The sequence below is a fragment of the Cucumis melo genome, chromosome 5 (assembly GCF_025177605.1).
Source record: "Cucumis melo cultivar AY chromosome 5, USDA_Cmelo_AY_1.0, whole genome shotgun sequence".
NCBI classification, from domain to species: domain Eukaryota; kingdom Viridiplantae; phylum Streptophyta; class Magnoliopsida; order Cucurbitales; family Cucurbitaceae; genus Cucumis; species Cucumis melo.
In genome coordinates, this window is record NC_066861.1 from 5705908 (window position 1) to 5721826 (window position 15919).

The window sequence follows — 15919 nt, forward strand, 5'->3', positions numbered from 1 at the left end:
AAATGTTAACATATTATTTTGTTATTTATTTTTAATTCTATACTTTTAGTACACACATATATTATATATAATAAATTAAAACATTCAAGAATACAAAAATCAAAATAAAAACAAGTCACGAAGTACAACAATCAAACACATATTTTAATTTTAATTTTTTTTTAAAGTAATATATTATTGTAATTTGATAATATAATAATGAATAATATTTTATTCTTTGAGGACTGATATATTAAATTATTTTGTCTTTTTGTTTCTAATTAACATAGGGTTTTGTTATATGGTGATGTTTGATGATTGATGATGACATTTGCCATTTTTTGTTTGGGTCTATTCACCAACATGTTGAAAAGATATTTCAATAAAGTGAGGAGACATGATTTGCTGATAAAAACTTTTAAATCATTTGATTTTTTTTTTTTTGTTAAATTAGTTCTAATAGTGTTGCAATTTGTTAACTAATGCTTTCATAAATTGAAGGCTACAATTGAATTAATACATAAATAGTCAAATACCAATATAGTATAAAGTTGCTTCATAAAATTAAATTTAAATATTTATAATCAAAATTTATCTAAGTTATTCTACATAGCCTTTCTCTATTTCAAAATTGTATTTAACTATTGATATTTAAGACTATCATTATTATTTTTGTCAATAGGATTATATTCCAATTGACGAGTAGTTTAATTTACTGTTTAGAAATATTATAGATTTGACTATTGTTTGATATACAATCGTTTAGATTTGGTGGTCAAACGATTTTTTTCAAAAAATTTTATATACAATTGTTTACTATTTTTTTCAAGACATGATAGTTTAAATTTGGATAGCCAAATCTAAATGATTTTTTTTAAAAAAAAAAATTGGTACTTTCGTTTTTTACACGATCAAACGATTTTTTTTAAAGATCATTTGGTACATGATGATTTAGATTTGACTATTTTTGTATACGTTTCTAAATAACGTTTTTTTTACTCAAAATATTTTATATTTAGTACACGATTTTTAACAACCAAATAATCGTTTGAAAAAAAAAACAAAAGAACTAGATATTTGATACACGATCTTGAACCAATAATAGTTTGGAAAAAAATAAAAAGAGGAAGAGAAGAAATAGGATGAAAAGAAAAAATAAAATCGCAAGAGGAGGAAGAAAAGAAAGACTATGAAAATGAATGACAAACCAGAAATATTTAAAAAAATGGCTAATTTCATGTACTTTTTCATTTTGTTATAGGAATTGTAAATACTTTCATCAATTTATATTTTATGAAAATTTCACATAAAAACGATATGTACGAAAATTTTTGTCATCTCCCCTAAAAGGAGAATTTAACTTATAACCTACCTTTTTAGTTCATTTTAAATTTTAAGAGAAAATGTCTTTTTATTCCTACATTTGGATTTAATTTCCTTTTAGTTCTCGAGTTTTAAAATATTATCCTCTTAATTTAAATTGATTGCTAAACCAGTATATAAATTTACACAAAAAATATCCAATAGATAAAGAAACTAAAAAACTTCCATCCTTCATTTCATATATCCTTAAAAAATAGAAAATATTTGCATAAAACATCAAATTTCAAAAGAGATACAAAGAACGTATATTATATTCGAATGAGAAGAATCGCGATAACGTAAAAATATGGTTAAAAAAAACAAAAAATTATTACCCATGCCAACAATAGACACTCTTTCTTGGATTTCGATAACCCACGACAAAACAGAACAATGTTGGTTTATGGGACAAATTCAATTACTTAACTTAGGTATTGAATTATATATATATATATAAAAATATATTTAATTTAAAAAGTAATGATAGAGATTAATACGGACATTTTCTAAAATTTAAGATATGGACATTATTTTGGACATCCGTTAAAAGAAAAAAGAAAACGCGGGGGGTGACATTTTCTGCCTTCGTATGTGTCGCTTTCTGGCAGCGTTTCGTCCATGCCGTTGTTTTTCAACTTTATTCTCTTTTTCAAATATACCCTTCCACTTTTCCCTATTCTCACTTTCATCCCCCCAACCAAAAAGCTTTCACTCTCTTTCCTCTCTCTTGGTCTTGGATTCTCTCTCTCTCTCTCTCTCTCTCTCTCTCGCTGCTCTCTTCTTCTTCCTGCACCCCCCCCCCCCCCCATGGCAGCTGCCATTAAAGTTCATCTTTAGAGCTAAAATGCCCTTTCTCCCTTAGCTTTCTTCTTCAACTTTTCACTTACACTTCCGTCCTCTTCTTTTCTTCCCACAATCTTGCTTCTCACTCTTTCGGTATCTTCTGTTTTTCTCCCCCGCAGATTTCTTTTTCTTTCTCATTTCCTTCTATTTCTTCTTCTGATCTCACTTTCAAGCCTAATTCCTTGGTTTTTTGTGCCTTACTTGCTTACTTTTGTTCTACTACTAATTCTTTTTTTCTTCTTCTTGTTGCAGCAATGAAGTCTTCGACTGTGCTTGATTCGGCTACTTTTCAACTCACACCTACTCGAACCAGGTTTATGTTTCTTCGCTTATTATTTGTGTTACTTTACTATTTTTTTTCCATTTTTTTGAAGAATTAGATTAGATGATCTGCTTTGCCGCCTTCGGTTTTAGAAGCTAATTCATCGTTTAGTATTTTAGCTTTGTTTGTTCTTGTTGCATAATCTCTTTTTCGTTTTATTTTGTTTGATTTTATTAGCATTTTGAACTGCTACCATGCTTTTCTTCTACTTTTTATTTTTTTTAGCATTGTTTTTGAAGTTAAGGATTTATTTGTTAAGATTGTAGCATTTTTACTTATGCCTTCTTTCTGCAGAAAGCAAAAATTGAGTCATTGAACTTATTTGTTCATTTTTATAGTGATTGATAGTCGATTATCTCTCTTTCTCTCTTGCACAAATCAGGTGTGATTTGATTATATCTGCAAATGGAAAGTCTGAGAAGATAGCTTCGGGTTTATTGAATCCTTTTCTTGCTCATTTGAAGATTGCACAAGAACAGATGGCCAGAGGTGGTTATTCCATCATTCTTGAGCCAGAATCTCGCAGTGATAGTACATGGTTCACAAAGGGTACCATGGAGAGGTTGTATTGATATTATGAACCTAGCTCTTTCCCATTGATAAATATACATCAATATTACAATCTCAATAAGTTTGTTTTCCTATTCATAGTATTAATTGCCTCTAGAATCAACATAAATGTGCCCATATTAAGTGCATAACGAGTAACGACCATTCCAAAATTATCATGTTCTTAACCCTAATAGCCTGTAATTGCAGTGCCAACTTATGGTATATAGGCAAATGAAGCAATCGTACAGTTCCTGAGGGTTCCATTTCTACTAAGTTCCCAGATTTTGCCTAGCACATAATAAAATTGATAGAAGGTCTATAGCAATTTCCAGAATAAGTATGTGTGAAAGTGAAGTGGTAGGGACTTTTATAACTGAAGTAGAAAATGTAAATTTCGTTTAATAGATTGAAGGGAAGTTTAAATTTTTAAATTGTCTAGTGTTCAGCCACCTGTTACTTACATTTATATTGTGTCTTTTTGAGCAATTCTTGTTTGTATGTAGTCATATTCTGATAAGTGGCCACGTTAGGTTTGTTCGATTTGTATGCACCCCTCAAATCTTGGAACGGGTGTACACTATTGAATCGGAGATCTTACAGATTGAGGAGGCAATTGTGATTCAGGGCAACAATGATATGAGGCCAAATGTTGTAAGTATATTCTAGCATAATGCTCATCATGTTAACTCGAAAGGTCCATCTTTCAATTCAGTTCATCTAACAGGTGGATGACAAGCAAGGAAAGCCTACAAAGTCTCCCGAAAGCACTACCGAAGGTTCTAAAATCAATGGAGGTTGGTAGAATATTGTCGTTCATTTTCTTATCATAGTCCTTGAACTAAATTGATATTTATGTACCTTAGATACTGCAACTTTTAACAACTAAATTGATTCTTGTGGATGTGGTCTTTAACAGCAAGCAAGTCTCTGCTGGATGGTAACGAGGAGAAAGCAATTGTTTTGTACAAGGTAAGTGGCACTCAAATTATGCTCTTGAACAAACAAAACTTCCCTTCTTTATTTTAATCCGACCTTGCTTTGTTTTAAATCTGGCAGCCAGATGCAAACTCACTGGAGGCCAATGGACATATGGTGTCAGAGGAGAACTCAAAGTATGTTACATCTCTAGTGATTGCAAATACTCACTTAGAATCTTGAATACTAACATGCATATGTAGGCCTGTTGCAAGTCTTGCCTAGTTTTAATGAGAATAGCTAACATCACATAATCTAAAATGGCAACTTTAACATTCTAATATTTATTTGATTCCATCTTTCAAACGAATTTTCAATTTTTTTTTCCTGATTGCAATTAGAGAATTATATCTTGTGTTTCAAAGCTGTTAATTTTTTTCCCGCTAATCCCTTACACAGAAAGGACTGATCAGAAATGGAAAATTCTTCTCAAGTTTTTGCCTTCTTTGCACTTCTTCACTTCCATATCACAGATCCAAACGGTGCTCTCACAATTTTATTTAATCTAATTTTTGTGCAGAGTTGAATCTCCTTTCATCATTTTTTGCTCTTTCCATGGCAGACAAATAATAAAATTGTGAATAAATAAGTAAATTGAAGTATATCTGGTTTTTGCCTCCTTTAGTTTAGGGCAATTATGCACTGAAGGTTTTTTTCTGTTCTTTTTTTCTTTTTTTGTGAAGATAATATACACTGAAGTTTAATGACTTTAATGTGAGTATTTTTTATTTTCATTTAATCCCATTAGAGCTCAGCTTCTTAAAGTACTTGAGACACGCAAAACTATGCTGCAAAAGGAGCAAGGCATGGCTTTTGCTCGAGCTGTTGCTGCTGGTTTTGACATTGATCAGATGCCACCATTGATATCATTTGCAAACAGCTTTGGAGCCTCACGGTTGATGTATGTAGAGATTGATATTTCTTGATATATAAAAAAGTGTTATGTTGATGTTGACCATTTTTCTTGCAGTTGACTCATAATTTGAATAATTTGCTGCAAAAAAACAGGGATGCATGCTTAAAATTCAAAGAACTATGGAAAAGAAAGCATGAAAGTGGCCAATGGCTAGAAATTGAAGCAGCAGAAGCGCTGTCCAGCCGGCCAGACTTTTCCCCTTCTGTGAATACGTCAGGCATTATACTTACAAGCTTGACTGACAAACAGACAGAATCTAGAGAAACATGGTCCGAATCTCAAAACGAACCATCTTCAACAAATAAGGGGAATGCAATTGCAGGTAGGACATGATAATATTAGAAATCTGATGAATTTTGGTTTTAAAAAGTATTTTAAACTTATGCTTCCAGGTCTTTGTTGTAGACTTAGAATGTTATGCTACATCATTATATTTGTGCGAGAGTAACTGAGTCTAATGAATAAATGATGTTGAATTTACAATCTTCTGGTTTTGTATCAAATCTATACAATTAGAAACGCTGCATATATTACATCTGCCTTACACAATGCTGCTTTTTTTTTTTTTTTTTCCTTTTCTGAAACACTCTTTTCAATTATGGGTTAAAGGAGTTCTCTATTGATTTTCTCAGATGGTAATACACCTATGATGTACCAGTCACCTCCAGGCCACCAAGAGTATCTTCAAGGACAGTATCCTCATCATATGTACCCTCCCTGGCCCATCAATTCTCCTCCAGGTGCATTACCTGTCTTTCAAGGATACCCCATGCAAGGAATGCCTTACTATCAGAACTATGCAGGCGGCAGCCCTTACTTTCATCCACATTATCCAGTAACGGAGGATCCTCGTATGGGTGATGGTAGAAGAATGGGAGGCAAAAGGCACTCCATGGATGGTGGAGATAACTCAACTGAACCAGAAACCTGGGAGACAAATGCTTCAAAGGCAAGAGTACCTGATGATGCTGAATCAGAGGAAGAGGCGTCAGAAGATCAGAGAAAATCTGGTTGCTCAGGTAAAAAGAAATCAGGTGTAGTTGTCATCCGCAACATCAACTACATTGCTTCGAAGCGGCACAACTCATCTGGCAGTGAAACAGATTCACCTTCTGAGAGTGGTAGTGGGGAAGATAGAGATTTGCAGGCTATTAGTCCGGAAATTAAACACAAAAAATCCACTAGATCATCAAGGAGCAAAGGAAAACATCTAAATTTTGGAGATCAATCAAGTACGCCGGCAAAAACTGTTTCACCAGAAGCAGATGGACATTGGCAGGCATTCCAAAGCCTTTTACTTCGAGATGCTGATACAGAAAAACATCATGCTGATCAAAGCTTGTTTACTATGGAGCGTGAGACCAAGCAGAAAAGACGACAAACTAAAGTTGGTGATGATCCACTAATTGCTCAGGGATCGAACAGAGATGTAATCCAAGAAAATGGTGCTACAGACATTGATAGAATTGGTGCAAGAATCAACCACGTGTCAAGGGCATCAAATGATGAATTATTAACTTCTCGAAGAGATGGTATATCTGGGGATGGTCACTTGAATGTGCAGGCTATAGAACTAGATGGAGGAAGAAATGGCTACAGGAGGCCTGGTAGTGATGATTTTATGGTTTATGGTCAAAAGGGTCAAACTTTCTCTAACGCCCACTCAGATCCCTTAGCTGTAAGTGGCTTTGATATTAGAAAAGCAAGCTATGATAAAAGTTCTTCAAATAATTTGGATGGTGATTCTTACATAGTTCCATTAAGATCGATGTCAATGGATGCAGTTGGAAAAGAAGGTAGAACTGCTGTTGACATGGATTCTGAGTTTCCATCTTCAAATCATAAGGCAGAAAATTTGTCCAATAGAGTTGCTACCTACGAGCCAGACGTACTGAATCTGATGCCAAAACGTGAAACAGAAAATGAACCTGTTGGTTATGATCCTGCTTTAGAATATGAAATGCACGTTCATGCTGGACGCATGCCAACAGTAGATAAGAAGAAGGAAGTGGTAACTGATGTTAAAAAAGGAGTTAAAAGGTTGGACAATGATCGTAAGCCAAAAATCACTCCAGATAGGAAAGCTGGGGGGCCAATAAGGAAGGGAAAACCTTCTAAGTTGAGTCCTCTAGATGAAGCACGAGCACGTGCTGAAAAGCTAAGAACTTATAAAGCTGATCTCCAGAAATTGAAGAAGGAGAAGGTATCATGTTAGAAGTGCTTTACTTTACAATCACATTTAAACGGAACCATAAATCTAAAGTAGTTAAAAGTCTGTGGTTTCTATGCTGCATGTATATTATTTTTCTTGTTAGTCACATCTCAAAGTTGCAGATGTTTTTTTCCTCCTAGTTTCTTCAGGATATATAACTTATTCTAAAATTTTCCATCCAGGAGGAGGAAGCAATAAAAAGAATAGAAACTTTGAAGCTAGAGAGGCAGAAGAGAATTGCTGCAAGGGGTAACAATAGCAACTCTGCTCAGTCGTCATTGCCCTCTCAGCAAACTAGAAAGCTCCTGCCAACGAAAATGTCACCCAGCTCTCAGAAAGGATCAAAATTTAGTGATTCAGATCCAGGACCATCATCTCCTCTGCAAAGGTTCCCCATCAGAATGCCTTCAATTGGTTCCAATGATTCCAACAAAGCTGCAAAACCCAGCAGATTGAACGGTGGAAATCACTCAGCTGGAAACCGGTTAATTCAATCTGTACCTTCATTAACTAAACTAAAGAAAGAGAACAGTGATGCCACAAATGACAAAAAAGTATCCATGGCTCGTATCAGAAGATTATCAGAGCCAAAAATGAGTATCAGCAATCGTACTTCTTCAACCAAGACACGAAGCTCTGAGCCAGCTTTAAAGGCAAAAGTAACTAATGAGACTGACAGCAAAAAGAAGATATCGGCTATAATGAATTTGGATAAGAGCAAGGCTGCAACTCTTCCAGAACTTAAAATTAGGACGCCCAAGGGACCTGGTGCTACAATTGGCAACTCAATAGCACAAGAAACAATGCAGAGTGTGAATTATCCATCAGTTTCTGAGGGTGCTAGTGTTTCCATGGAAAGGATCACTGCCAAAGTCACACATCATAATGAACTGGATGACAACCCTGTTGTTGAAAAGACAGTTGTAATGCTTGAATGTGAGAAGCCCTCCATCCCTACAGGTCCTGCTTCTAAAGACAATAGTAATATCCAAATTAAAGTGTCCGGTGTCAATAGAGAACCCATCAAACACCAACCACAGAGTCAGTTGAGTTCTAATGAGGTATGATTGACTTTTAGCTACCTCTGATGTAGAAAGTTTATCAGAGAACAGTGTGATGCTTAGAGGACAAGTTGAGCCCTTAAAATATAATTTTTGTTAGCTAGAATTGACGTTGATTGTAGGCTGAATGCAGCAAATTGCAACTGCACTTCTCTCTTGCTCTTTTCATGCAAGTAGTTCGAAGTAAAATTATAGTAATTGGAATTAGAGATAATTTATTATTTTTCCATGATTATTCCTATTATCAGATGACAACACCCGGCAACATTCTTTTGTGCATTAATTGGTGAATGGTCTTTGTTTCTCAATCCTTAATTTCTACATCTTTTATCAACTTAAAAAGTATCTTTAATTTCTTTTTCTTTGACTCAACAGATTTCGTTATCCTGCCCTCCTGAAAGGTTGGGTCTTTGTTTGTTCGTTTTTTTTTTCTTTATTTGGGACAGTGATTTTAGGTGTTCTTGACAGTCTTACATACAAATCTTCCAATGTTCAGGTGACAGCGGATGGTGCATCAGATCAGGATGCACAAAAGTTTTCATCCCCTAGTACGACTGAAAAATCATACAAAGCTCCACACGCTCGTGTTTCTTCTTTTGAAGATCCTTGCACACGCGTTTCAGAGTACGGAAAGGCAATCCCATCAGATTTGGGGAGTGCAGCAAAAGGCTCTGGAACAACAAAAGCTTATGTTCCTGATTATGGAGACGCACAATTGGAAAAGATTCCTGAAGCACTGGAGAAGCCTGAGGTAAAAAAATCATCAAAAGGACTTAGACTGCTACTGAAGTTTGGAAGAAAGAATCAAAGCCCAACCACAGACGAGCATAATGATGAATCAGATAATATCAGTACAAATGATTCTGAAGCCAATGACGTTGGGACTAATACCACTTCTCACAATGAAGGTAAAAATACCAATAGATGACATTTTTGTTGCTTGATACATGTTGAGTAGATGAATTGCCTATAATTCTAGTAACAATCAGATTTTTCCTTTCCTCAACATGAATCTGAGAGTCCAATGATGATGCTACAGACGTGACTCTACTATCAAAATAAGCACTTTATATGATGTTAACTGTCTACAGAATGATTAACATTTCATTTTTAACTGAAACTCATTTAGCAGAGTCATATGTACATTTCATATTAGATAGAACTATGGAGAAGTGAATTGCTTATCAGAAGTCCGATATCACTTTAATCGCCTGTATCACAGGGTTTCTAGTTCTACTATTATGCTAGATGATGCAAATTTCATGTTTGACAAAATTATTTCCATGTGTATGTGTGTTGATATTGCTTGGTGAGCTTACTATATATATCTTTGAACTCTTTGTTTGTTGCTGTCAGTTCCTACGCTGAAAAATCTGATATCTCAAGACGAAACCCCCACTGCTAGCAAAACTCAAAAGTGTAAGCATTTCCAAAGATTTGATATGTTTCTATTTTCCCCTATCGTGTTCATCTTGTAAGATCATTGGGATCTCAAATTGAAGATGATTTTTTTGCTCTTATTCAGCCTCTCGTGCATTTTCCCTGCTATCACCTTTCCGAAGTAAGAACAGTGAAAAGAGAAATGCTTAATATGGATTTTGTGGTACCATTAAATACGTGAAGTTGAGGAACATCAAGTTCAAGCTTGTCTTTTGGGCAGCGCAAGTGTGCTTGGGTTTCAAAGGATACAACGGGTTTGTTATTTATTCTTTCACTACTGTGGCTTATAAAATATCTTCAGTAACGTTATCTGAAACACGGTCCTTGTATATTTTACATGTTTTTCCAGTAATGAACTTCCATGTAGTAATATCCATTATGGCTTATTAAATGAAAGCCAGTTTCAAATTAGGCAAAATTTGAACTACTGTTCAGCTGGTTGCAGCCTCCACTAACTGAAAAAAAAGGCCGTGTGTCATACTACTCAAGGAATGGAGGAACATCACTTGGAAAATATCAAATACCTTGGTGATGTTTCCTTCATTGTCTAAAGGATTGTAAGAGAGACTGGAGACCATGTTATTTTCGAATGTGCTCATTCAATCACCGAATGGAGGGACGGGCATCAAGTCTGAAACAGGTACTTATGTTATGAATTTGATAATCAGTCATCGACTCATCATTATGGATTCTGCAGCCTTACTAGCAGTTACTAGCTTTTCACTGATCCTTAATGGAGGAACTGGGTGGATCTGTTTCACTCATTATCCTCATTGCTGCCCTAAAATATATCCTCTTATAGTGGATTCAATACATGAGAATATCCATTCTAAAGTAGATTTTATAGAATAACTCTATCTTTGCTCTCATATCCACGTCTTTAGACATATCATTTTAGAAAGGAGATGCTCATTTATGTTAATCATATGATATTAAACTTATCCTAATAATTAGCTTAAACTTTTTGGTTAGTCGGTGATTTAATATGGTGCTAGAGTAAGTGGTCAAAGAGATCTTGTATTCAAGTTCTTGCAATATTGTTTCCTCTTCGATTAATATTGATTTTCACATGTTGGGTAATTTACACCCCTTTAAATCATTTCGTTTCATTTCATTCACAACAGGAGAGAAGAAAATGCCAACATCTCTCATTAGAGTAGCAAAGTATCATGTAATGAAAATAGGTCTATACCTAAAGTACAATATCATTAACTAAAATGTTAGAAGTTCAAATTTCACTAAAAAGAAATGGGCCGCCCTTCTTGGACGGCAAGATAAATGTGACACATATAATTGTGTCGTTGGCAACTAATTCTCCTAAATGCCTATTCTAACGTGTAATAGGGATAACTATATTTTCACTCAACTTTTTTTTGCCTTTTGACTTTGTTTTTATTGTTGTTTGTTGAATGATAGACAAATTCAAACATCCAACCAACATTGACGTTGGGTATAGTGTACGACTTAACTTATTATTTCTTTTTCCCTCTCGTTTGAGTTCAAAATAATATTTGTGCACAAATTTGTCACTTCACTCAAAGTAACCATTTTTACTTGCATGATTATTGTTTTGTTTAGAGTGGCTAACTTCATTCGCATAAAGATCTTATCATGCTCCTCTCTCTCTCTCTTCCATTTTGTGGATGAGATTGTATTAAGCGTCTATCCAACAGGTGAGATCTCCTTTTCTTAAGGAAGTTCCACAAAGTTGACTTAGGGAAACATCATATCTAAGTACACAATGAAATATCACAATAAATGCTAGTCTGACTTTATTTTACAACTTGGACAATGTGGGGTCGTGGGGTAGAATAGAGATACCATATTTGGACAGCCTCAGAATAAAAAGTGTGTATATAAAGAAAATATAAGCAATAAGGTGTCCAAAATTTGTATGTTCATGTATTTGGATGAGAGAGTTTATGTAGGGAATGAAATGTATTTAGGGTAAAAACTATATATGGCTGGCTCATATTTACACCAAAGCATTTATAACCCAAATTGTGAAGGAGAAAATAAATAAGAAGAAAAGGAGGATTTGGAAATATAAAAAAAGTTTAGTCAAAACGAATAACCAAACAAGAAATACTGCTTTTGCTCATTCTAGTGAATGCTTCCTTCGCCAAACACTCCGCTGCTTCCTGTGGGTCTTCCATGTGTCTTATCAAATTCACTGCCTCTTGATTCTTCATCACCTAATTTTCCCCCATAAACATAATTAACAACACTATCAATTTTCATAATTATACATAGGAAGATGAACATAACTAACTATTTCTATCAATAATGATGATATCGGTGTCTATGTCATCAAGAGAATCATTGAGTATTGGAATTTGAAATAATTTTTTACACCTTTTGTGATTTTTTTTTTTTACCAAAGAATTTGATTTGAAATATCTCTCCATTAACATTGACCAAAAAAATCTAAAAATATCTTATTAGTCAAAAAAGAAAATGTAAACGTTGATGCTTCCCACTAATGATGAAGGTGAAACCATAAATCTTGAAGAAAAGTATATGGTGGTGGTTCCATTGCAAAAGTTATGAACAATAACCATTTTATTTATTTATTTGATTAAAAAAAAAGGTTAATAGTTGAAGCAAGCTAGTTCTTTGAAAATGAAGGTGCATTGGAGTCAATTTGAAGATATGATGTTGCTTTAAAATCTGGTCTTAATTACATTTATTAGGAATCAAGATCTTCCCAAGCCGATGACTTAAAACTTCATGGGAGTTTATATCTTACCTCCCATATGCCATTGCTTCCCAATATTACAAATTCAGTTTCCGAGTTGATTCTTTTCGTTGCAAACACAAGTTCAGAGCCTTTTCGAGGTTTCATTCCTGCAAAGAAGTTCGCTCAACGATGAATGTTAGCAAACACATTGATGAAACCTTTCAAGTGAAATCATCATCTTCAAGATTTCGTAGTATTTTAATCTCTTATAATGTGAAATAAAGTACTAATCTACAAGAGAGAGCTTGAGCTTACCAAACATTAATCTACTAGACCAACGTTGAGTGGTTGGATCTTGATCACAACTTATTTGATGAGCAAGACCATCTTCACATAAAATGGTTCTATAGTCACCCATTGTAGCAATCACCAATTTATCTCCATCAATGACCAATGCTGAAGATGATCCCATTTTCCATCCCTCTTTTCCTTCCTTTGCTTCTCTCACCTTTGTTCTTGCACTCAAATGTGCTTTTTTCATTGCCTCTCTTCCTTTCCCTTTTACTTGTGACTGCAAATTTGTTAACACATACTCTCCTCTTTAGAATAATGATTTGAAGTAACCTTTTAACTTACCAGCCAAACAACAAAATTGATACTGTGTATTATACTTATATCTTTGAAAACTTTGTTTGGGGAGCAAGAAATTAAATGTTATAAAGTGTTCATTTCAAATAAAATCCAAAATTCTTCCTCTCTTTATTATTTGTAAATCAATGCAATGCGAAAACAAAATAGTTCATTTCTATCCATTTTCATTTGTGATGCAAACAAGAAAAATAGTTCATTACTCTTGTCTTCTAAGGAACCTCAATGATTTCAATTCACCGCACCTATTTAAAATTAGAGTTTCATCGACACTCAAATGTCTTATAGTCGATCTAGTATTCAATACATGATGACCACCTAATTGGAACTTAGGATTCACGATTATATTTACATGCATATATTTAATTTAATTTGATGATGATGTGATGTAGTATGAGAATGAGATTGAAGATTTGAAATCCAAAAACCTGTATCTCTATTTTATACAAATATAAGAACATTTCTAAACCCAAAAAGGAAAAAAAAAAAAAAAAAAAAAAAGAAGAAGAAATAGAGAAAAATAAAGAGAAATTGAATAACCTCATGAAAGTTCTTATCAAAGAAATGGGTTTGCATGAACTTGAGGACTTGATCACCAATTTGAGGATTAAAAACCCCAAAAAACCATAACTCAATCCCTTCCATCTGTTCTCTCTGTACAACAACAGAGTCACAATCCGATTCTTTATCCCAAACATTCGAATATGATTGATCCACCACCACATGATACCCATGGTTCACCGGCGCCATCCACGATGCCTTACTCACCGCCGCTGGTGCCGCCATCCCCCGTCTTTTCTTCCTTGTATTCCTCGCCAGAAACCTTCCCAATCTAAGACCCTTCAAAAAATGTCCACCGTATCACCGCCATTAATGCACTCATTATGGCAAGGAATTACAACGAAACAGTACTAAAATGAGATTACGAAAAAGAAGACTTTTTTACCTTGAGTTTGAGACGAAGATCTTTGAGACCCATTTTGAGAAATATGAAGAAATGAGATCCCCTGGATGAACACAACAAAAAAATCCTTTCACATGGGTGTGTGGAACTTCCCAAGATTTTTCGTGGGATTTATCAGTCAGTCAATTAAGGGGAAGAGGGTTTGGATTTTTTTTCTTGAGAGGAAGTTTTTGTAATTAGTGGGGAAGTGTTTTTGAAGTGGTTACGAAGTTTAATCGAAAAAAGGGGAATTTCTACAAACAAATAGTATTTATTTATTTTCTTTTCCTTCTTATTAGACCCATTTTTGGGTTTAATGAATTGGAAAGATAATTATTAATCTAAATTCATATTATCAATTAATAATTAATTTTAAAAAAATCCCCAAAAATTTAGTGTAAAGTAACGGTTTGCTTGAGCTTTTTGTGTGTGTATATATATATATCTTCAAAAAACAAATAATCTTTTTTCCTAAAAACTTGCTAATTTGAAACTGATATTAATAAAATTAAGCCATTGTTAGGTTTTTTTTTTATAATTATTATATTGTGTGAGATTTAATATTAAAGGTGTAAACAGCTACGTTCTTTTTTTTTAAAAAAAAAATATTATAATAAAATAACGCGTTAATTTAGAAAATAAGGAACCGATTTTAGAAAACAAGGCGGATTGAGGTTATTGGAAGTACTTTTTAAATAAAATATATATTTGAAATGTTTACAAAATTGAATTTACATTTTTTTTTTTTTTTTTTGTGAAGATTCATAACTATTTAGAAACATATTTGTCCACCCTCTCTAAATAATAATAATGATGTAATATGAACTCTTTTTGAAGAGAAAAATTAATCAAATGTCATCATGAAGTCAAGTGGATTAATCAACATTCAAAGTGGACTAATAGATTTTTTTTTTATCTCTTAGTTTGTTTGTTTTTCACTTCAAACGGCAATTGGAAGTTAATTGGTAGGAAGAAATAAGAACAAAATGTTAAAACTCTTTCTAGGATTTGCCACTTCAAATTCTTCCATCAAAATTGTCGATTCTAACTACGAAAATTTGATTATTGTATTAAATACTATCATGTTGATATCCAAAAATATAGATGTATATAATCACCTCTTTACATTTCTTATCTACCTTCTACCAAAACAACAAACCAAAATTTAAAAACATTAAATATTAAAGAAGAAAAAGTGAGAGTTCACACAATTTTCAACTTTTTAATTAACTCCACAAAAGGATGTATGCGTGCAAATGGCAGTTTCATAGTCAAAAACAGAGGATTGAAAAAGCATGATATATAGTATATATCGTCAAAATGTGGATTTTAATAATGATGATGGAGCTGACCATCTTTTTTATCAATAAAAAAATCTTCATATTGTCTTTTTGCAAATATTATTCATACAAAAATTGGGAGATGAGGATATATCGAGAAAATATCGTACATATTTTGTGGATTTTCAATGGATATATTGAAAAATATCTATTTTTCATTTTTTTTAACGCAAAATCTTTCACCTCAAATTTCTAATTGAAGTTGCAAACCAATTTTTTTCAAAAATCAAACATATTTCAATGGTGGTGGTCAAGATTAGAACAATATGGGAGAGGTCAACGATATAAAGAACTTAGTCCCTTCAATATTAGAACAATATCCAAGATTCTTAACCCTGTAGAGTTAGTGGACCAAGAATTGAAGCAATAGGAAAATATTATATTCGTCAAGATTTATACATGATGAGTGACACTAGTTTCATGTACATAGGAAAGGGACGAGTTTGGACGATCACTATCGACATTGACAATATGTCTTTAACGAAAGTAATTATGGACTATGGTTACTCTCTAATAGCTATAGTCGTTCAAGTGGTAATGGTCCTATGGTTATCTCGATGAGTGTAACAAATCGATTTACACAAAGAGACCCCAACTTTTTCGTAAAAGTAAGGAAAAACTTACTCAAAGCCTCCAAATCTACATT

General features: G+C 33.5%; 2 protein-coding genes across 6 annotated transcripts; one reads left to right on the plus strand and one right to left on the minus strand.

Annotated features, from left to right (window-relative positions):
• The first annotated feature begins 2107 nt into the window (after window positions 1-2107).
• LOC103499428 (COP1-interacting protein 7) lies at window positions 2108-10633 on the plus strand. Of its 5 annotated transcripts, none has more exons than XR_007821298.1 (15): window positions 2122-2277; window positions 2437-2497; window positions 2889-3068; window positions 3589-3709; window positions 3783-3852; window positions 3975-4027; window positions 4115-4170; window positions 4782-4934; window positions 5042-5271; window positions 5582-7152; window positions 7344-8222; window positions 8719-9130; window positions 9579-9641; window positions 9748-9916; window positions 10098-10633. XR_007821298.1 is itself a non-coding variant. In XM_008462433.3 (14 exons), exons 2-14 carry the CDS (start codon window positions 2439-2441, stop codon window positions 9810-9812), a joined length of 3912 nt encoding a protein of 1303 aa, XP_008460655.3. In that variant the 5' UTR covers window positions 2108-2277; window positions 2437-2438; the 3' UTR covers window positions 9813-10531. The 5 variants fall into 5 exon arrangements, 2 of the variants coding, with proteins under 2 accessions (XP_008460655.3, XP_050941375.1); XR_007821299.1 differs by having other exon boundaries at window positions 10108-10633; XR_007821297.1 differs by having other exon boundaries at window positions 10012-10531.
• An 882-nt stretch (window positions 10634-11515) lies between these two features.
• On the minus strand, window positions 11516-14152 carry LOC103499429 (putative protein phosphatase 2C-like protein 44). The gene is made up of 5 exons (XM_008462434.3): window positions 13937-14152; window positions 13531-13830; window positions 12658-12913; window positions 12412-12509; window positions 11516-11857 (listed from the first exon to the last, which is right to left on the minus strand). Exons 1-5 carry the CDS (start codon window positions 13967-13969, stop codon window positions 11720-11722), a joined length of 825 nt encoding a protein of 274 aa, XP_008460656.1. The 5' UTR covers window positions 13970-14152; the 3' UTR covers window positions 11516-11719.
• Window positions 14153-15919: the final 1767 nt, after the last annotated feature.